At 42.0% G+C, this 22,028-nt stretch overlaps 2 protein-coding genes across 2 annotated transcripts in view; one reads left to right on the top strand and one right to left on the bottom strand.

The window, feature by feature from the left end:
- The window catches only part of PRIMPOL (primase and DNA directed polymerase), an 18,356-nt gene extending 15,242 nt beyond the window's left edge, over positions 1 to 3,114 (top strand). Inside the window, exon 9 of the mRNA XM_023514902.1 lies at positions 2,410 to 3,114. Coding sequence (XP_023370670.1) covers positions 2,410 to 2,658 — 249 coding nt within the window. The 3' untranslated portion in view covers positions 2,659 to 3,114. The remainder of the gene's footprint in view (positions 1 to 2,409) is intronic.
- The window catches only part of CENPU (centromere protein U), a 35,127-nt gene continuing 15,141 nt past the window's right edge, over positions 2,043 to 22,028 (bottom strand). Inside the window, exons 5-13 of the mRNA XM_023514910.1 lie at positions 21,321 to 21,557; positions 17,462 to 17,531; positions 12,137 to 12,245; positions 9,909 to 9,987; positions 9,680 to 9,727; positions 8,030 to 8,091; positions 4,980 to 5,136; positions 3,083 to 3,224; positions 2,043 to 2,575 (exon numbers count right to left, since the gene is read on the bottom strand). Of these exons, the coding sequence (XP_023370678.1) occupies positions 3,111 to 3,224; positions 4,980 to 5,136; positions 8,030 to 8,091; positions 9,680 to 9,727; positions 9,909 to 9,987; positions 12,137 to 12,245; positions 17,462 to 17,531; positions 21,321 to 21,557 (876 nt within the window). The 3' untranslated portion in view covers positions 2,043 to 2,575; positions 3,083 to 3,110. The remainder of the gene's footprint in view (positions 2,576 to 3,082; positions 3,225 to 4,979; positions 5,137 to 8,029; positions 8,092 to 9,679; positions 9,728 to 9,908; positions 9,988 to 12,136; positions 12,246 to 17,461; positions 17,532 to 21,320; positions 21,558 to 22,028) is intronic.

The raw sequence follows: 22,028 nt of genomic DNA, 5'->3' as shown, positions 1-22,028 counted from the left end.
GCCTCAGCCTCTTAAGTAGCTGGGACTACAGGCACCCGCCACAACACCCAGCTATTTTTTGGTTGTAGTTGTCATTGTTGTTTGGCAGGCCTGGGCCAGATTTGAACTTGCCAGCTCTGGTGTATGTGGCTGGTGCCTTAGCCACTTGAGCTACAGGCACCACCAGAGTATATGCAGTTTAATTTTGGTAGATATTACCAAACTAGGCAATCCAGCTTTTTCTTACAAAGACTGGTACTACATATTTACCCAGATATTAATAATTACCATACATTGTAGAATGAATTAGAATACAAAGGAAAGAATCTTCCTTATAATTTGACCAGTGATAACTGATAATGAGTGGATACATTTTTATCTCCCAAAATTTGTATCAATGTTTTTTGATTTTTTTGAGACAGTTTCATTTTGTCACCCTCAGTAGAGTGCCCTGGTGTCATAGCTTGCAGCAACCTCAAACTCTTAGGCTCAAGCAATTCTCTTGCCTCAGCCTCCCAAATAGCTGGGACTGTAGGCACCAGCTGGCCACAACACTCAGCTATTTTTAGAGATGGGGTCTTTCTTTGTTGCTGGTCTTGACCCCGTGAGCTTGGGCAGTCCATTGGCCTCAGCCTCCCAGGGTGCTCGGATTACAAGTGTGAGCCACCATGTCCGACTGCTTCTATCTTTTTTTAAAGTCATATAGTAGTACTTGGTTGGTAAAGTATCAAAATCTTTTTATTACTGCCTATATTCTTTCATTACTGCCAAATTTCTTTCCTTAAACATTTCCACAAATAACTATTTTTTTCTTTTTTGCAGTTTTTGGCTGGAGCCGGGTTTGAGCCAGCGCCCTACTCCTTTGAGTCACAGGCACCGCCCTCCACAAATAACTTTTATTAGCATACCTATTAACCCACATTGCTTATGTTTAACTTTCTAACCTCTTAACCTCTACCAGCCCAGTAGGCAAAAGGTGGTTGTTTTAATTTGCATTTCCTTAATGAGATAAACCTTTTTTCAGATTTACTATTATCTTGAATTGCTTGGACTATCCCTCTATCCATTTTTTCCCCAGTAATACTTCTTGCAGGAATTTTTTTCCTTTATTTCAGGAAATTACAACTGTGCCCTGTACCCAGTAGGTATGAATTAACCCATTCCCTCTCCCAAGAACTTTATAAATTTAAACCTTTACATTTATCACTAAAATTTACCTGCTACAAAAGCTGAACAAGTGCTTGAGTTTATCTATTCAATCTGTTTTTTAAAACGTCTTCTGTAAAAACCCCATCCAAGTTTGAAAATGGTGGAAATTCTATCCTTGGTCTCTGAGATATGGATAGCCAAATTCTCTGGTAACTACTAGGTTAAAAAGTATTTATACTGGGTGGTACCTGTGGCTTAATGGGGTAGGGCACCAGCCCCATATGCTGGAGGTGGCGGGTTCAAACCCAGCCCCAGCCAAAAACTGCAAAAAAAAAAAAAAAAGAAAATATTTATATTTTTAGGGTGGTGCCTGTGGCTCAGTGAATAGGGTGGTGGCCCCATATATCAAGAGTGGCAGGTTCAAACCCGTCCAAACTGCAACAACAAAAAAATAGCTGGGCCTTGTGGCGGGTACCTGTAGTCCCAGAGGCAAGAGTATGACCTAAGCCCAAGAGTTGGAGGTTGCTGTGATGCCATGGCACTCTATTGAGGGCAACAGGGTGAGAATCTATCTCTAAATACTATTTTTTTTTTTAAAGTTCCTCAGAAATGCCAAGGAAGATACAATATTATAGCTACATACCCATAAATAAATACCGATATACCTTTCAGTTTTAACAGTTAAGTAATTTAAACCAAATTATCAGTGTTGTTTAATCTGCTTTTGTCACTGGTCATCTGAATATTAATTAGAAATTTTCTTTAAGAAAGGAACTCTGTCCTTTGCCTGTATTGGCCACATTGGTTTTGTCCCTCTACTGTATGCATTGTTTTTGGTGAATCTCTTGAGCTGTAAGATGCAGACATCAAAGTCCTCCATCTCAGTACTAAAGAATGACACTTACACTGTATTATTAAATGCAAGAAATTTAACATCAGTACAGTACTCTTATCTACACGTTTAATCTGGCCATGTTTTGCAGTTGTTCCAAAAATCGTCTTTTTTCAATCCATGTTCTAGGGAAATAAGTCCATTGTCAGGAAAGCAAGTGGTTTTTCCAATTCCAGTTGTTAAATCTGCCCTTGCCCCATTGCGAGATACTGAAAAATGCAGGAAAATGGAATTTCATATGAGTCTCAGCTTGGAGAGATAGGAGCTGTCCAGCATGTCTACTTTGGTACCTGCTGAAGGGCTGGTCATTGTTAATACCTTAATTCAATATAGGTTGTGTTGGTGAAATCACATGTATCTTCCCCTCACCTTTTCCCTCTGAAATAAAGGAAGAGGAGTTTCCAACAGATGATGCAGACAACAGTAGGACCAAGACTCCTCATCAGCAGTCACCTCATGAGTTGTCAGCAGATGTGTCTTCTGACACTGGATGGGACGATGACACAGATGATGTTTGTCTTTTAGAAGCCACTGAGGATGCTGAATTAGTTGATGCTGCAGAGAACAGTCTTCTCAGTTACAGTAGTACAGTGGATGAAATTCCTGATGAACTTATTATAGCAGTATTACAAGATTAGGTAATTAACTATGGACACGTAAATAACCAGGCTAATAATTTACCTGAAGTCTGTGAGGTTTGAGTAAACAGACAATTATATTTATTGTTATGCTGTTTGTATCAAGTTGTATCACTTTAATTTTTTTTTATTTAAGTAAACCAGTTTTACTGAAAATTAACCTTGGTGTACTTAAATTCATTAGGAATCTTAATTAATCAAAATTAGTTTTTGTTCATGAATCGACTTAATTTTATAAGTTTATGTACAGGTTAAAACTCTTCTGTGTGAGGGCTGGGTTGATGGATGTCAGCATTTTAAACTTTGTTACTCAAGACTGACCAGATTATTATGGCCTTTAAAGCCATGAGACTCTCAGTTTACAGTCATTTAATTTGGACAAATATATTAAATGCTGGTGACTATGCAATACTGGTAACCTTACACAGGCACACTTTGGGAGACTGGTCTTCTCATTCCTGGTCAAGGAGCTTCTCTAATTGAAGGTTGATATTTTGGAGATGAGTTTCAGCTCCCAAAATGGTTCTTGCATTAAATAACAGAGCTGGAAGGCTGGATGAGTCATACTGTTGAAAGAATTTATTTAGATTAACAAAAAGTTTTATAACCCAACCTTGCATTGCTTAGTCTTATGACTAATGCCTATTTTTTGTTTTTTAAACTAGGACCATTAACTGGCTTTTATTCTTTTCTTTAGGACATAATTGATGATAGAGTTGGAAAGGAACTGTCAGCAGAGTTTAAACTGATCTCATTCTGGTCAATAAATTATTTAAAAATAAAAATTATTAAATTATTTAAAATAAAATTGTGCCTGGAACAGGTGAAGGCTTGGTTTGGGCTGTGTGGGGTCTGCTTGATCATGTGTCTATTTTAAAATACAAAAAACTGTGAGTTCTACTTTCATACCAGGCCTATAAAACATCAATCATCTAGAAAAACTATTTTGGGGGAGGATTAATTAAATTCAAGGTTGCCAATCCAAAGGCAAAATCGGAATTCAAACCCAACAAAAAAGTAGAAGGAAGGCACAATCCAACTCAAGATTTTGAAACAAAGCCAAATTTCCTACTTGCACCTGAGTGATTACATCTCCTTTCAGAATTTTATGTTTCACACTGTGCTGTTTAATCACGTCTACAGGGTGGTTTTATGAGTGATGAAAACTAAGCAAAAAAACCTGTCAAATTGTGGCTGCCACCAACATACTAGTGGGATTTTTTCAGGGATAAAGCTTACTTAAGTGTTACTATAGAATGTAACTTAAATACTTGGCGGCCTGATGTCTAAGATGCTGTGGGCATCTGCTCTCAGGCAGGGGAAGAACTCAGATTTGGTGCGAGATGTTTGTTTAGCTTAGGAAAAGAGGTGGGACATCTGCCCAAACACCTACATGCTGTGAGGCACAGGAACAGAGGCTACTACAAAAGTACAAGAAGCTACTGAGGCCTTTAAAGAACAGGACACCGTAGGAGTAGGGTATCCCAAGTAAGGTGGAGTCACTCCGCGTTTTAACCTAAGTGATTATGCTCAAGTTGAATTAATGCTACTATTAGTTTCTCCAAATTTATTAACCAAATCATCAACTCTGAATAAAAAATAAGACTAGTGAAATACCAAAAAACAAAAACAGATTCTATTTCCCTATCTATAATATAAACCTTAGACACAGATGAGTGTCAAATTCTTAAAATTGAATTCAGAAGAATACAAATCTGATAACACAGATGTATACATTATATATAAATAGGAAATTAGGGTATAGAAATGTAAACTTTTTTTCCTCTACCTTAAACACCTCTATTAGTCTTTGCTGGATAGCCTGCAGTAAAAATCCAGAAGCAACTACAAAATCTGTTGAAACAATACGATACCACGTATTTCCTTCTATATGCTTTTTTATGCTTCTAAACTTGTAAAATCACACCATTTATGTGGGATAATGCCTTGTTTTTCAGATACAAAAGATGCTGTGAACAAGGTCTAGGTGAAGAACAAAAAGAGGTCTCTTCCAAACAAGTCTGAGTGGTCTCAGGTTGAGAACTGTATCAAAGCAGTGTCCTGTCAATTGGGGGGGTTATACAGATTTGTAGATGAAATCCAGTTCTCTGAAGTGTTAATACCCTAAGGAAAAAAAAAATCAGTGATTCTGGATTTTCCTACTCCTCCAGCCTTCACTGAGTAGCTAAGAGAAGTGACGCTGTAACAAACCTTCCCTGCCCCACAGTGACATGGCGCCTGCATTTACCTTCCTTAAGCCTCCTGGGACTAGATGCCCTTGGTCCCCCTGAAGCACAGTAAACAGTGAAAATCAGACTTACCGTTTCCTTTGCTTCTGGTTCTTTCTCTTGAATATCTGAATAGTCTCTATAGAGCTGTTTTAAATTAGATAAGAAATATGCTGCACTTCTAAGGGAAGACTTTCTCTCCTTAAGCTCAGTGTATCTTGTTTGTAGTTGTCTCAGTTCTGGCTTTAACCTAAAGACAAAAATAAATATGTTTCCAAAAATAAATGACATGTAATGAAGTCTAAGGCCAACAGCTGATGAGGCCAAGGATGCTACCATGCTGAGTGAAGCATCAACACCAGGGCAGGGAGACTGGATGGTTTATCTTTGGCTCTGAAATGTGATGTCCAAAGAATAATGAGCAGTGACATCCACAGAAAAACATGCATTGTGTGTGCTACAAGGGGTCTGGGGAAGCACTGAGTTAAAACATATGATTGCCTAACATGTTAGAAGGCTCTGCAGGTGTAGGTGGGCACTGCTGTCTAACACGGAAACCAGGGACAAAAGGGTTTCCCTGTGCACCTTCCTCTGAGCACAATCTTCTCCACTGTCCAGTCAAAAAAACCAGTGAGATGCTCACAGTACCTGATGTAAAATGCATGATCTGGGCAAACTGATGAAATAAGTGGAAAGTGGATTTGATGGGCCAATAAGAAGAGGATGACAACAACTAAGTCCTTTCTGACTGAACAAACTTAGCACTCAAAAAAACTCCCAGCTGAGCTGGCAGGGCTCGGGTCAGAATGGGGGGATCAGTCAGCCGATAGCCCATCCAGGCTCTCCCTGACCTTGGGGTGAAACTGTAGTTAAGTTACTTCCCTGGGCCTTAGGTTTTTCATGTAACATTAAAATAATGACATACCACACTTTTTCCTATTATGCTTTTCCCAAATATACTTCTCAACTTAAGAAATTACATCTAGAAAAAGAATAAAAGTCACTTCTTAAAACATGTCCTAGTAAGTGGTCTCATACTGATGACAACTGCAACAAAGGCTGTGAAACTATAGCTTGCCTCACAGGATGAAGAATAATGGGCCTGCTTTCACACAGGACACGTGTGTTAGCTACCTTCGTCTTGTCACCTTAGTTTTCTCATTTCTGGGGCAATGGGAACCTTTTCTATGATAGGCCAGCACCTGTCTGCAAACCAGATTTGCAAACAGCAGACCAGGCACCCTCTTTCTCCCTCTTTAAACTCCACTGCCAGTTGTTCTTGTAATCCACGACTGTCTTTTCAGATAATACCTTCTCAAGCTATCTTAAAGCTCCTTAAGAGCACAAAGCACATCTGATGTTTCATTCCCTGGACTCAAAGAAAAGCACCACACAATACCACAATACCAGGCTGACGGGCAGGTGTGCTCCACAGTCTTGCCCATCACACGGCGCTGCCAGCAGGGCCTAGAGCCCTCCTGGCCTAGCCCTCAGGAAGGGGGGACCCATGTGTCATGCAACTTACAAAAAGCATTAAACCTGATACAGCACTTAGACTGTGCACTGACTCATTTAATCCACACAAAGCCCTGTGAGGTGCAGGAAGTATGAAGCCTGTATTCACAGAGGGAAAACAGGCACTGAGAGGTTAAGCAACTTGCCCAAGGTTACACAGCCAGGAAGTGGCAGAGTCTGGTTTCAAACCCAAGGTGTGGAATTCTACAGCCTATGTGCTATAACTCTAGTTATGGCTCAGCACCTGTGGCTCAAGCAGCTAAGGAGCCAGCCATACACCTGAGCTGGTGGGTTCGAATCCAGCCCGGGCCCAGGCCTGCCAAACAACAATAATGGCTGCAATCAAAAAATAGCCAGGCGTAGTGGTGGGCGACTATAGTTGCAGCTACTTGGGAGGCGGAGGCAGGAGAATCACTTGAGCCCAGGAGTTGAAGGTTGCTGTGAGTTGTGATGCCACAGCACTTTACCCAGGGTGACAGCTTGAGGCTCTGTCTCTAAATAAATAAATAAATAAAACTCTAGTTATAAGTAAGTCAAAATGAGGCTGCCTCTCAGGCCAGAGCTGAGACATCTGTTGGGAGACAGATCAGGAGGCGGCAGGACCAACCTTTATTGAGCACCCGAGCTCACAAATAACTTGGGACTTTACTGACACCACAGCAGATGCTGCCACCCCAAGTGACACAAGTAAACCTCTGTTTGCCGTTATGATGTGCACCCATGTTTTTGGCCAAAATTCCAAGGGGGGAAAACCTATTTTTATTTTTTAATTCAAAATTTGTTTATACTTAGGTACTTGTGTTTTCTATTATAAACAAATTTTAGCATTTTAATTTTTTAACATTTTATAGTACAAGAAATTTTATGTAACAAAAAATATCAGCTAGATTGCAGGCTCCTGCCTAAAGTGTACTAATGAATACATCATTCTTTTGGCCAAAAATACTTCTGTTGGAAGTCTGTCATTAAGTTCAACAGAACTGATTACTGTTCTCCAGGACATTATTCTGCATATGGATATCATTATTGCTTTCTGGATTTACCCTTTTAGCATATAAGCATAAATAAAAGAATTTAAAACATAGTATTTTAGGGTATAGAATATCTTAAATATCTCTATTAAGCCAGGCGTGGTGACTCATGCCTGTAATCCCCGCACTTGGGAGGATGAGGCAGGTAGATTGCCTGAGCTCACAAGTTCAAGAACAGCCTGAGAAAGAGTGAGATACCATCTCTTAAAAAAAAAAAATAGCCAGGCATTGTAGGAGGTGCCTGTAGTCCCAGCTACTTGGGAGCCTGAGGCAAGAGAATAGCTTGAGCCCAAGAGTTTGAGGTTGCTGTGAGCTGTGATGCCACAGGACTCTACTGAGGGTGAAAAAATGAGATCATCTCAAAAAAAAAAAAAAAAAAAAACTCAGTTAAGTTTTTGCTGGACAGCTTGCTGTAAAAATCCAGAAGCAATCACAAAATCTACAGATGTGGAATTATTACACTACCCATGTGTAATGCACATCCTTACTTACCCCCTCCCCAAGAATCTGGTCAAGAAACTGCATGTTATACATAGCAAAATATTATGGTGTACCCTTCTAGGTAAGGTCTTGAATAGGATTTTAATATAATCTTACCCAAGGAGTTCATCCTGGACTTCAACCAAACGCTGCCTTTTCTTTTCGATATCTGAAATCATCTGAACAGCACAATCATTCTTGTGTTAAATTCACTTTGTAAATATTAGCACTGCCACATACACTGTGCCAGGTATTGAAATACAGTAAGAAGCAAGACAACCCAATTCTTATCACCATGGACTGTGATCTAATGGGGAGGGCAGACACTGCTTATAAACAGTGAGTGATAAAGCTGGTGGCGGGTTCTATGAGGGAAAAGAGCAGCAGGGGCATCTACTTCAGGACAACCCTGAAGAGGAAGGGGAGACAGGTCCTCACTGGAGCCTGTGACCTGTAGGACTTGAAGTTTTATCTAGATGCACTAGGAAAATAATGCAGGAGGGCAGTGATACACTTTGTATTTTACAAAGAACGTTTCAATGTTATAAATTTTATTAACTCGGCCATCATTTTGAGTGACTACTTAATATTCACTGTTGGACACTCAGAATGTTCCCACTTCCCACTTATAAGCAATGCAGAAATGACTAGTAATATTAAAATGGAAAGAAAACAAAAATCCGAAGGTTTATAATCACTGGAAAGAAAATGTATGTATTTCAAGCCCATTTCTATGTAAATGTACAAAAGGGACTGCTTGTCTACTCCTGAACTCACTTCTGAGGTCATGGGGTCCATCCACACAGACAGGAAAGCAGGATCTGGTGCTGACCAGCTCGCCCCCACTTACACCTCATAGTGTGCGGTTTTTAAGGTGGCACAACACTGAAGCAGCAGAACCAGTCAACTAGAAACAAGGTCTCCTCACCCCCAACCCCGTACCCTTCCCAGCTGTCCTTTTACCTGGGATAGTTCTTTATTCTAAAGGATTTTGGGCCGGGTGTGGTGGCTCACACCTGTAATCCTAGCACTCTGGGAGGCTGAGATGGGTGGATTGCTTGAGCTCACAAGTTCAAAACCAGCCTGAGCAAAATTGAGACCTCATTCTACTAAAAATAGAAAAACTGAGGCAAAAGGCTTGATTGAGCCCGAGTTGGAGGTTGCTGTGAACTATGATACCATAGCACTCTGCCCAGGGTGACAGATTGAGATTCTGTCTCCAAAAAAAAAAAGGAGTGGGTTTTGCTTTTTGACATCCACAAAAGCAATAAATACACAGTACTTAATACTCATCCACATAGTTGATCACACTGAACTTGACAGACATGTTCAAGCTAACAACTTATTCAGGCTAACTTGGGGCCATTTGAAAAGGCTTAAATTTTTGTTTCAATTACAAAGTTTGTTTCAATTATAAAAACTGTAATTAGATGCTTGCATAGCTTTAAGCAACAAAGGTGACTAGGACCCCCGTTCAGTAGCAGTAGTGCTCGTCAGGTCAACTAAGTAACAACCCAACTAAAAGGATCTTTTTTCTTTTTTGAGGCAGAGCCTCAAACTGTTGCCCTGGGTAGAGTGCCATGGCGTCACAGCTCACAGCAACCTCCAACTCCTGGGCTCAAGCAAGTCTGCTATCTCCACCTCCTAAGTAGCCGGGATTATAGGCGCTCGCCACAACACCCAGTTATTTTTTGGTTGCAGCCATCATTGTTGTTTAGTGGGCCCAGGCTGGATTCGAACCTGCCAGCTCCTGACCATAGGACTTACCTTAGCATTCCTCCTTTTCAGCTTTCTTAACATGTGGGCATCTTTAAGCTATATGAAACAAAAAATAATTCACATGCATTTTCCAAAATTAAATGTGAATTAGTTTCAGATATATCACATTTAGTTTAAAACCTGTTCTGTGAAATACTCGTGTTTCTAAGACAAAGGGTGCTACCTCAGGATTAGGCAAAAATTGTTAGACCAACATATTTATGTCTAGTGAACTTACCATCTTAATGAGTTCTTCTTTAATATTAAAATAAAATTTGTTGATGGCTTCCTTACAGATTTTGGATCCTATTCTTTGTCTGTAGAATTTAAAAAGGAAAAAGTACCATAAAGGATTTTGAGAGGTGTGTTTCATGTGCTTAGTACATAACCCACACACACAATTTGGCACATGCAATTTTAAATATCTAAGGTGACAGTGGTTAGCCTGCAGCCCTTTCTCAGACTTAAACAAAATACTGGAAAAATGTCCCAGCAAAAGTAAAAAAACAGAGGTAGTGCTCTCTGAGCCCTCTGGTAGGAGGTCATCATAATTCCCTGACACTGGCTAAGTTCCTAGTAATAACTGCTTACAGCCAACCCCAGTCTCTTCCCACCCTCTAATCCAGGGGTCCTCAAACTTTTTAAACAGGGGGCCAGTTCACTGTCCCTTAGACAGTTGGAGGGCAGGACTGCAGCGCCCAGGACGAGTTGGCTACTAAGCAGGGCAGGCAGCGGTGGCAAAAATACTTGGCGGGCTGGATAAATGTCCTAGGCGGGCCACACGTGGCCTGTGGGCCATAGTTTGAGGACGCCTGCTCTAATCCCAGTAAACCAGGGGCTTCCTCCCACCCTCCTTGCCTGTTAGCAAACAGAAGAATAAATAACTGTGTGACACATTTGGATCAACTGATACGTAGCCATAAATCAGCTATCTAGTTCCTCTGCTTGCTTTGGATTTAATTGGCTTTTTTCTAGCTTCCTAGGGCAGAAGGTTAATTTGGTCATCCCATCAAAACAAATAAACACAAAAGCCTGTTAGAAATAATAAATGAATTCAGTAAAGTTGCCAGCTTCAAAATAAACACAAAAATACAGTTGTGGGCTCGGCCCCTGTAGCTCAGCAGCTAGGGCACCAGCCACATACAGCAGAGCTGGCAGGTTCGAATCCAGCCCGGGCCTGCCAAATAACAATGACAACTACAACCAAAAAATAGCAGGGTATTGTAGTGGGTGCCTGTAAACCCAGCTACTTGGGAGTCTGAGGCAAGAGAATTGCTTAAACCCAAGAGTTGGAAGTTGCTGAGAGCTATGACACCATAGCACTCTACACAGGGCGACAGCTTGAGACTCTGTCTCAGGAAAAAAAAAAAAAAATACAGTTGTGGCCAGATGCGGTGGCTCACACCTATAATCCCAGCTACTACTCAGGAGACTGAGCCAGGAGGATCACTTACGCCTGGGAGTTAGAGACTGAAGTGAGCTGTGATCAGGCCACTGCACCCCAGGCCTGGGAGGCAAAGCAAGAATCTCTCTCAAAAGCAAAGCAAACAAAAAGAATGAGCTCTGTTTGTATATGCTAATAACAAACCCTCCAAAAAGGAAATTAAGAAAACGATTTCAGACTCTGCACCCGTAGCTCAGCAGCTAGGGTGCCAGCTGCATACACCAGAGCTGGTGGGGTCGAACACAACTTTGGCCTGCCAAACAAACAACAACAATTATAACAAAAAAATAGCTGGACGTTGTGGCGGGTGCCTGTAGTCTCAGCTACTTGGGTGGCTGACGCAAAAGAATAGCTTAAGTCCAAGAGTTTGAGGTTGCTGTGAGCTGTGACATCACAGCACTCTACTGAGGGCGACATAACGAGACTCTGTTTCAAAAAAAAAAAAAAAAGAAAACAATTTCACTTACAATAATAACCAAAAGCATGTTCAGAATGGATCACTACTTAATGATAAATGTTCAATTTACAAGACAGAATTTTAAACATGATGTTCCCACAGTCTCTAAATATATTCAGCACAAACTAAAGCACCAGAAAAACTCAAGTAATCAAGAGTTTCCACATAGATCCATACTTATATGTTCTAGCTCAATCCAGTGGCCAGAGATTCCACATGGATCATGTGCTAGGGCACAGAGAAAGTCTCAAAATTAAGAAAAGAAAAAAGGTATCACCAGACCATCTTTGACAACATACTTAAGATAGAAGGCTTACACAAAAATATGAATAGTCACATAATTGTGGATAGAGAAAAACATTCTAATAATTCAAAGGGCTGAAGAAAAAGTTATAATGAAAATGTAAAAATTAGGATTTTTAAGATGGATTTTGGGGGGAAAAACAGAAAATGTAAAGATTCCAAAGACATAATGCTATAGCACACCTAGAAAACTGTTGGATGAGCAAACATGGTGCAAGGGAAGTTTATCAGGTACACACATCACAATATCAAAAAGACTTACTCATACTCTAGGAGGGTTTTCTCCAGCGCAGGCAAAACAATATCCAACTCCATGATGTCACTGGTTTTCTTTCCGTCTAGACACCAAATACGTACGACATCAGAAGTACCTAGAATATTAAGATAAATCAATTTAATATGCTGATTATTCATCATTTTGCTGTAGGTCCAGAGTTCAGTTTCCTCGATGGTAAATGGAATAAAACATTTTCTGGCTTTTATTTACAAAACTGTAATTACTGAACATTTGTAAGGTGCTATAGTCAATTTCTAAAGCAGGGTCAGACTTTCTGTGCAACATTGACACGAGCCACTGACAGCACAGTCCGCTCTTTTTCTGTAATTACCTTCTTACGTAATGCTGCAAAACTGATGCCCACACTCAGTTTGTCTCTGGAGTCCCACTGCCCTGAGTGACTCCTGGCTGTAGTAGGTTAATGACAGCTGCAGATTCTCTGCCACCTTCCCTAGTTCTCTTCCCCTTGAACCTGGGACAGACCCAGGACTGGCCTGAACAGCAGGACATGTGAGTGACACTGCAGCTTTCAGAGTCAGGGCTCAGAGATCTACAGCTGGGGCTGCTCTTCATATTCAAATGCTCCCTCATGGATGTCGCCTGTCACGTGAGATTCTGACTCCCACAGTACAGGACAGCCCAACCTTCAGGAAAAGAAGGGACCACAGGAGGGGCTGAAATGAGACCTATGACCAGGGATCTCAGACCTTCACCCCAGTGTAGCCGCAGATGAGCAGAACCCCCACAGTAAATAAGCTCGCGGTGGCTGTAAGTTGGGGCTGGCAACTTCTGCAGAGAGCTGGACGGTGAGTACTGCCAGCTCTGTGGGCAGTTGCACAGCCACAGTGTGTAAAGCAGTGCACCTGCCTGGGACCAATAAAACAAAAGACACAATATCTGAAGATACTTTTGTCCAAATAAAATCTTTCTTACGCTTTCAGGGCTAAGATTTTTTTTTCGTTTTTGGACAGTGGTGTCATTATACCTCTCTGCAACCTCACACTCCTAGGATCAAGTGATCCTTCTGCATCAGCCTCCCGAGTAGCTGGGACTATAGGCACCTGCCACCACACCCGGCTAATTTTCTATTTTTAGTGGAGACAGGGTCCCACTCTTGATCAGATCGGTCTCTCTATTTTTAGTGGAGACAGGGTCTCACTCTTGATCAGGTTGGTCTCAAACTCCTGACCTCACTTGATCCTCCTACCTCAGCCTCCGAGAGCACTAGGATTATAGGCATGAGCCACCATGCTTAGCTAAAATTTAATTAAGAACCCTTCTATCCAAACTCTCTACTCTTATTTATCATTTTTAATTTTGGTATAATTGATTTGTTATGAGTTGTTTTATGCACATGAGGACATTTGTGTGTGTGTGTGTGAGACCCTCCTGGGACCCCAGCATACTAACAAGACACTGAAGTACTCTGGGTACCCCCACTCAAATATATACCCTGCCAACCTTGTCAGCAACCACCATTTGGCATTTTGTGTTGATTCTTCTTTATTGTAACTGTACACACATAAATACGTTCTTAAATAGCAGGTTTTTTGTTTTCTTTTTTTTGACAGAGTCTCACTATGTCACCTTCAGTAGAGTGCTATGATGTCACAGCTCACAGCAAACTCCAACTCTTGGGTGTAAGCGATTCTCTTACCTCAGCCTCCCAAGTATCTGGGACTACAGGTGCTCGCCATAAGGCCCGGCTATTTTTTTTATTGTTGTTGCAGTAGTCATTGTTGTTTAGCAGGCCTGGGCCGGGTTCGAACCTGCCACCCTTGGTGCATGTGGCTGGCACCCTAAGCACTGTACTATGGGTGCTGAGCTGATAGCACAGTTTAGTTCTGCATGTTTGGCTTTCTGTATTTGTTAACCTACCAGCAGAGGTTTCCTCTGTGTTCCTTCCATCACATAACACACCACAACTCACCCCTGTCACCCTACTGGGATGGGATGTTTCTAGCACTGTGTGAGCACCACAGGTGATACTAAGGGAGCTCACACATGCTTCATGCACCTGTGCAAGAATTGCTCTAAAAAACACATCCACAGTGACTGCTGGGTTCCAAACTGCACATTTTCAACTTTGTAAGAGATGCCAATATGATTTTCAAAGTGCTTAGAACATTTATACCTACATTTGTTAAGGATCCCCACTTGGTAACATCTTCATTAAATTTAGAATCGAGAGACTTTATTTGCCATCTAGTACATGCAAAAGGTCTCACCCTAGCTATAGTTCAAGTTTCTGTGATTAGGAATAGACTCCCTCCAAATGTTTATTTTACCATTTCCTCTACTCTAAAAATATGCTGGTGTCATTTGCCTATTTTTCTATGAGGGTGTCTTTTTATTAACATTCCTATATTTCGAGGGTGGGCACCAAGGCTTATGTCTGTACTCCCAGCATTCTGGGAGGCTGAGGTAGGTGAGTTGTCTGAGCTCAGGAGTTAGAGCCTGAGCCAGAGCAAGACAACATCTCTTAAAAAATAGCCACGTGTGGCTCAGTGCCTGTAGCTCAGCAGCTAGAGCATCAGCCACATACACTAGAGTGGGCAGGTTTGAATCCAGCCTGGACCTGCCAAACAACAACAACTACAACAACAACAACAAAAAAAACAGCTGGGTATTGTGGCGGGTGCCTGTAGTCCCAGCTACTTGGGAGGCTGAGACAAGAGAATTGCTTGAGCCCAGGAGTTTGAGGTTGCTGTGAGCTGTGAGGCCACAGCACTCTACCCAGGGCAACAGCTTGAGACTCTGTCTCCAAAAAAAAAGAGGGTGTTGTGGCAGGTACCTCATTTATAAAAGTACCTGGACCTGAAGAGTTTTTTGTTAGTTTTTATAGGAAGATTTTTGATTACTGATTAAATTGGATAGTTAAGAGGATTGTTCTAGTTTTCCCTAAAAGCCAGCTTGTTAGCCTTGTGTTTTTCTACATATTTATATGCTGCAAGTCAGGGGTAGAGGGGAGATGTCTCCTTTGCACATATTTTTTGAGGGCCCTGGATTTTTTTTTTAAATTTCTTTTTGACACAAAATCATTGAACATATTTATGGGGTAGAGTGTGATGTTTTGATACATGTATGTACTGTGTAGAAATCATATCCAGGTATTCAGCATGTCCATCACCTCATAATTCATCATTTCTTCTTGGTGAGAACATTCAAAATCCTCTCTTCGGGCTACAGGTAGCCCCCAGGTTTCAAACCAGATAGATTCTGTAGGTTTGTTCCTAAGTTGAATTTGTATGTAGGTTCGAACAGGTACATTTACTCATTACCTGTGATAACCTCCGTTCATAAGTGCGAGTTGTACCTAAGTCCAATGTTAGTAATTTAGGGACTGCCTATATCTGCCTTTAACCAGAGCCACCTTGCTGTACAGCAGAATACCTGAAACCCCACCTGCTGATATTAACTTGGTGTTACTGACCAGCTTCTTCCTGCCCCTCTACCCCCTTGCCTATTTTAAAGTTACTCATATGGAGTTGTTCACTGTATTCTTAGTAACACTTTAAACTGTACATCTTCTGGTGGGAATAGAAAATTATGTAACCACCTTGGGAACGCAGCTTTCAAAGCTTGGCAGTTTTTTGTAAAATTCAACATATGCCTACTCTATGACTCAGCAGCTTCACTCCTTTTTAAGAGAAATGAAAACATATGTTCACAAAGACATGTGTATAATAAGCATGTTCACAGCAGCCTTATGCATAATAGACAAATCCCAAAAACAACTCAGTTGCCCATCAGTAAGGGATGGGATGAAATGTGTTGTAATCAAACAAAAGGATTTAAAAACACACACACACACACGCACACACACAAAACATAGATAAACCTCCCCCCCAAATTATGCTGAGTAAAAGAAGCCTTATACAAGAGTACATACTATGATCCCTTTGATAGGAAGTGGATAAAAATAAGTATATATTATGGGATTCCATTTATATAAAATTCCAGAATAAACAAAACTAATCTATAGTGGATAGAACAGCTGAAGCAGTTGCCTGAGGAGGTGGGATGGGGACTGACAGGAAAGAGATGTGATAGAACTTTCTGGAATCAAATGTTTATCTATTGATCATGATTTGACTTACATGTTAAGGCTAAAAGTTGCTGAAAGTCAGGACAATGGTGCCTCCATCTTATGTACCCCCCCCCTTCTCGCCCACCACCAAGTTAGCCCCCAGTGGAAACTTCCACTGAGCACCTGAAGCCACCTGGGCTGTGTGAACTCAACCACATGAACCGCCATGCTCCATTTCTATGAAATACCTTGCTTGCAAAAACCGCTCATCTTCGCTTCTGTAAACCAGCTTGCTTCACTTGGTTAACATCTGAGGCGTCCAGATGCCATGGGCTCAAGCCCCCCTCAAGCCTCCCTCTGTGCCTATACCCCTTAAAAACCCCACCATTTAACTGGCTGCTGCTCCGTATGGGGCAGCCAGTCGATTGATCTACAAAGGACTGTATTATCTTTTAAATCTCATCTAAAGTGCTCCTTTCCTCAGTGGCTCAAAGATTTTATGTCTAACATACACAGGTGTGGCATACACTTTAAGGTTGGGCATTTCCCTGTGCTGTATGTACAGTCTACATTTAAAAGAAAACAGCATCAACAAAAATTGAACTCCAGTGAATTGTGTGCATGCTGAAGTATTTCAGAAGTACTGATGTCTAACTGATTTTAAAATGCATTAAAAAATTAAATCAGATGAAGGGATAGACAACAAAGGAAGTATACAAAAATGTTAACTAAAAAAAAAAAAAGAAAATGTTAACTATAAAATCTTAGTGGTAGGTGAATATATACTAAAATACATTTTTAGCTTTGCTGTATGTTGAAAATTTTTCACAATAAATGTTAGAAAAAAGGTTACTCCAAATCATATATTCTTAATTTTTATTTTTATTTTTATTTTTTGAGACAGAGCCTCAAGCTGTCCCCCTGGGTAGAGTGCCGTGGTATAGCTCACAGCAACCTCCAAATCCTGGGCTCAAGTGAGTCTCCTGCTTCTGTCTCCCAAGTTGCTGGGACCACAGGCGCCCACCACAATGCTTGGCTATTTTTTTTCAGTTGCAGCCATCATTGTTGTTTGGCAGGCCCAGGATGGATTCGAACCTGCCACCTTAGGTGTATGTGGCTGGCGCCTTAGCCACTTGAGCCACAGGCGCCGAGCCCCTTAATTTTTTAAAAGATGCAATTTTATGTATTTATAATTTACTACTTTAACAAATTAAAAATGAAATTTTTTTCTTCCCATAAAATTTTTGAATGAGTGACAAAGTACACAACACCATCTGTACCTGCGTCTGTAGCTTCACTTCTTGGCCTCTCCCTTTTACCATAAGACATCTTCCCTTTTTCCTGAGTTTTCTACAAGAAAAAACATGGCATAGGTCTTAATATTTAAGTGTTCTTTCTCTTTTTTTTTTTTTTTTTTGAGACAGAGCCTCAAGCTGTCCCCCTGAGTAGAGTGCCGTGGCATCACAGCTCACAGCAACCTCCAACTCCTGGGCTCAAGCGAGTCTCCTGCCTCCGCCTCCCAAGTAGCTGGGACCACAGGCGCCCGCCACAACGCCCGGCTATTTTTTGGTTGCAGCCGTCATTGTTGTTTGGCGGGTCCAGGCTGGGGATTCGAACCCGCCACCTTAGGTGTACGTGGCTGGCGCCCCAGCCGGTTGAGCCACAGGCGCTGAGCCAAGTGTTCTTTCTCTTAAAATGTGGGGATTAAGACTGTGTTCTCAAACACTATCATTTGCTACTTAGCTACTATTCCTATTTCGTTCTAAATTAATATATATTAGCTATATAAATTATCAAAATTAATGTAAGGAAACATACCAATTAAGTAAAACCACCACAAAACAAAAGAAAATAACACGTTCAGCAGATTACAAAAATCATTGCCTTGAAGGTACTTGAGACAGCAGTGCATACAAGCAGCTCATATTTCTGCTCCAGCTGCAGTGAAGCTGCGGGCTCTGCACCTGCCCCCCTCAACAAGAGCCACTATAAGGTGGGGGTGGGGAACAGCACCTCTATTTAGGCAACACGAGATGAAGTCCCCTACATAAGGGCAACTGTGGGTGAGCCCCAGGAATTCCACTTCCCCATACACAAATTCAAGCTAAAGTCCTCGAAGAGCACAGGACCTCCTTAGCTGAGGGGTTACCTGCACCATGCACGTGCAGACAGAAGAGGCTGCGAGGCTGGAGGGAAAACTAGCCCTCACGCCTGGCTACTGGGCAGAAGGACCACACTGAGATGCCACCTCAGGTCAATACTGGTCCTAAGAGGGCAACAGTTGATTTTAGGGTGGGATATTAAAAAAAAAAGCTAATAAACTAGTTATGACCTTGCACCTGGCTGGCCCTAGTGCACATAGGCACTGCATACCTGTATAGTTACAGTGTAACTGTGTTTGAGAAAGGGGGAAGAACAGCGGGGGTGCTGGGTGTCTGGGTCCTTCCTAAGGAGGCAAGAATGAAAACGGGTCCAAAAATACCTTGTGAACTAAAAATCCTGAATGGATCCCTCTTGGCCAAGGGTACCCCACAGAAACATTAAAACTGACCTCTTGGCTTGGCGCCTATGGCTCAAGTGGCTAAGGTGCCAGCCACATACACCTAAGGTGGCGGGTTCAAATCCAGCCCCAGCCCGCCAAATAACAATGATGGCTGCAACCAAAAAAATAGCCAGGCGTTGTGGCGGGCGCCTGTGGTCCCAGCTACTTGGGAGGCGGAGGCAGGAGACTCGCTTGAGCCCAGGAGTTGGAGGTTGCTGTGAGCTGTGATGCCACAGCACTCTACCCAGGGGGATAGTTTGAGGCTCTGTCTCAAAAAAAAAAACAAAAAAAAAAAACAAAACTGACCTCTTGGGGGCGGCACCTGTGGCTCAGTGAGTAGGGCACCAGCCCCATATACCAAGGGTGGTTGGTTCAAACCCGACCCTGGCCAAACTGCAACAAAAAAATAGCCGGGCATATGGCCGGCACCTGTAGTCCCAGCTCTCAGAGTCTGAGGCAAGAGAATCGCCTAAGCCCAGGGGTTGGAGGTTGCTGTGAGCTGTGTGATGCCATGGTACTCTACCAAGGGTGATAAAGTAAGACTCTGTATCTACAAAACAAAACAAAACAAAACAAAAAAAACTGACCTCTTGGCCACAAAAGGAAGGGAGACTGGATGCCTGGGACAGTAAGACACTAAATTATAAGCAGACCCAAGGCCACACAGAGCAAAGGTTAGCGCACCTGCAGGCAGCCTATTTGTTTTACAGATCACTTGAGTCAATTTACTGGGGCTTATCTCCAATTAACTGGCTTCCTTATCCTCATTTCATTAGTCAATTACAAAACAAAGAATTTTTAACCCCCTCCCCCATAACCTGTAAACTCCTGCTTCAAGATTTTCTGCTTATTCAGGCTAATACAATGTCTGCCTTCCATTAACTGATTTGTGACTTTACCTGCAATTCTGTTTCTCTACAGCGTATAAAACCAAACTGTAACCCACCATGGCAAGCCCACTAACTCAAGACTTCGTGGGTGTGACTCTCCCAGCCATGGTCATACATATGTGGCTCAGAATAAAATTCTAAGTTATTTTTCAGAGTTTGGGTTTTTTTCTGCTAATATTGCCCCAGAGTAGGGCCTACTCTAGATATGCTATAAACAAAGCCTAAAACCCATCACTGACCAGATCCATCACTGAGACGGACTGGGGACTGTGCTAAACAGAATCTGAGATGACGTGCCTAATTCCCTGCCAGGGAGTGTGGTGGCACCTGTGATGGGACGGCTGCCCCCCTTGATTACAATCTACACCTATGACTTCAGATGGGGGAGAATGCCCAGCAGGCATCTGTGAGCTCCCACACTGTACAGGGGCCATGTGACTGGGACAGGAGGGCAGCCTGCAGGAGCAGAGGACAACCTCAGCTCACACCCAGAGAGAAAACAGGATCAGTCCACAGAGCAAGGAACTAAATTCTACTAACAACCCAAAACAGATTCAGTGATCTTAGGGGGGGCACCCTGAGTCTCAGATGAGATTTCTGCTTGTGAGATGCTGAGCAGAGAATCCAGCTAAGCTGAGCCTGGACTTCTAACCTCAGAAACTGAGATAATAAATGTGTGATGTCAGGCACCCAACTGTGTGCTGACTGGTTATGCAGCAATGGAAACTAAACGGAGGTGAGTCCCACTGAGTGAGAAAGGTTTAGAAAACACCTTAAGCTACCCACAGACTGACCTGCCAAAGGATAAAACCAAGCGTGAACTTGAAGATAGTCAGTAATTAAGCTACAAACTAGAATGAAAGTCAGCATTATTCACAAGAAGAATTCAGATTTTAAACAACCCATCAACAACAATGTTCACTACATAAAGATGTCACACAGAGCTGGGGTGGGGTGGCTCACACCTGTAGTCCCAACACTCTGAGAGGCTGAAGTAGGAGGATTCCTTGAGCTTGGAAGTTTGAGACCAGCCTGAACACCCTGAACAAGACTGGGACCCCATCTCTACTAACAATAGAAAAACTAGTTGGTTGTAGGGGTGAGCACTTGTAGGGCCAGCTACTTGGGAGGCTGAGATAAGAGGATCGCTCAAGCCTAAGAGTTTGAGGTTATTGTGAGCTATGATGCTACAGCACTCTAACCAGGGTGATGGAGTGAGACTCAAAACAAAACAAAACAAAACAACAATCAAAACAAAAAACTTTAGAAAAAAGACTGAAGAGTATAGAACCAAAAACATGGTGGTAATTTTAGGGTTATAGAATTTAAAGGTGATTTTATCTTCCTTTCTATACCATCTAGACTTTCTAAAACAGGCGTACTCAAACTACGGCCCACGGGCCACATGCAGCCCACCTACGACATTTATCCAGCCTGCTGGGTGTTTTTGCCACCTCTGCCTATCCTGCTTAGCAACTGAATCGTCCCAGGGCCGCAGTCTGGCCCTCCAACGGTCTGAGGGACAGTGAATTGGCCCCCTGTTTAAAAAGTTTGAGGACCCCTGTTCTAAAATAATCATAAGTTTTATTATATTAAATGTATTTTTGTTATGTTAAGAAAAATATAAAATTTATCTGTTAAAGGATTAAAAAAACAATTTTTAATAAACTTTTTCTCTATTCAAGGGAATGGCAGACACCTGTTTACCTGATGACTTTCTGTTGCCAGTGTCTCTCTTTCAGCAGGGGGCTGGGCACTAAGGTGTCCTGTCTGTATAGAAGGGACTGATTCCACTGGTTTCTCTGGAGATTCTGAAGATGCTGCAGTTGGAAGAGCTTCATGTTGCTGTGTGCTTGTTTTCCCTGCTGATTTAACTTTTCTTCTTATCTCATTTTCTTCAGCGCTTTCTGACTCATCCCTGATGGGCCTGAATTTTCTTCTAGACTATGTGAAGAGCATAGCATTACTGGTCTAGGAAATGAGAACACTTGTAATTCTTACTACAATAGTAGAAAACTGTGAAGTCCATACTTACTTCTAAACTCAAAGATGAACATTATAGGAAGTTGGCGACATAATTAGTGGCTCCATATAAACGTTCCTAAGAATTCGCTCCACCTTAGTGAACCACACCCTACAGATGTTCCACGAATGCTACGAAAACTGACAAAGTGCACCGAGATTTGAGACCCCTTTGATGAAAAACACTTCACCTAAAATAGCAGTTCTCAACATGTGGATTGTGACCCCTGTGGGGGTCTACTGACCCTTTCATAGGGTCGCCTAAGAAAAACCCATTGGAACACACATCCTGCATATCAGATATTTACATTATGATTCAAAATTACAGTTATGGTCTCGGCGCCTGTGGCTCAAGCGGCTAAAGCGCCAGCCACATACACCTAAGGTGGCGGG

This window comes from Otolemur garnettii, unplaced genomic scaffold (genome assembly GCF_000181295.1).
Source record: "Otolemur garnettii isolate 467f Iridium unplaced genomic scaffold, OtoGar3 scaffold00061, whole genome shotgun sequence".
NCBI lineage: Eukaryota > Metazoa > Chordata > Mammalia > Primates > Galagidae > Otolemur > Otolemur garnettii.
The sequence above is the reverse complement of the archived record's forward strand: the minus strand, read 5'-3'. Positions and strand labels throughout refer to the sequence as shown.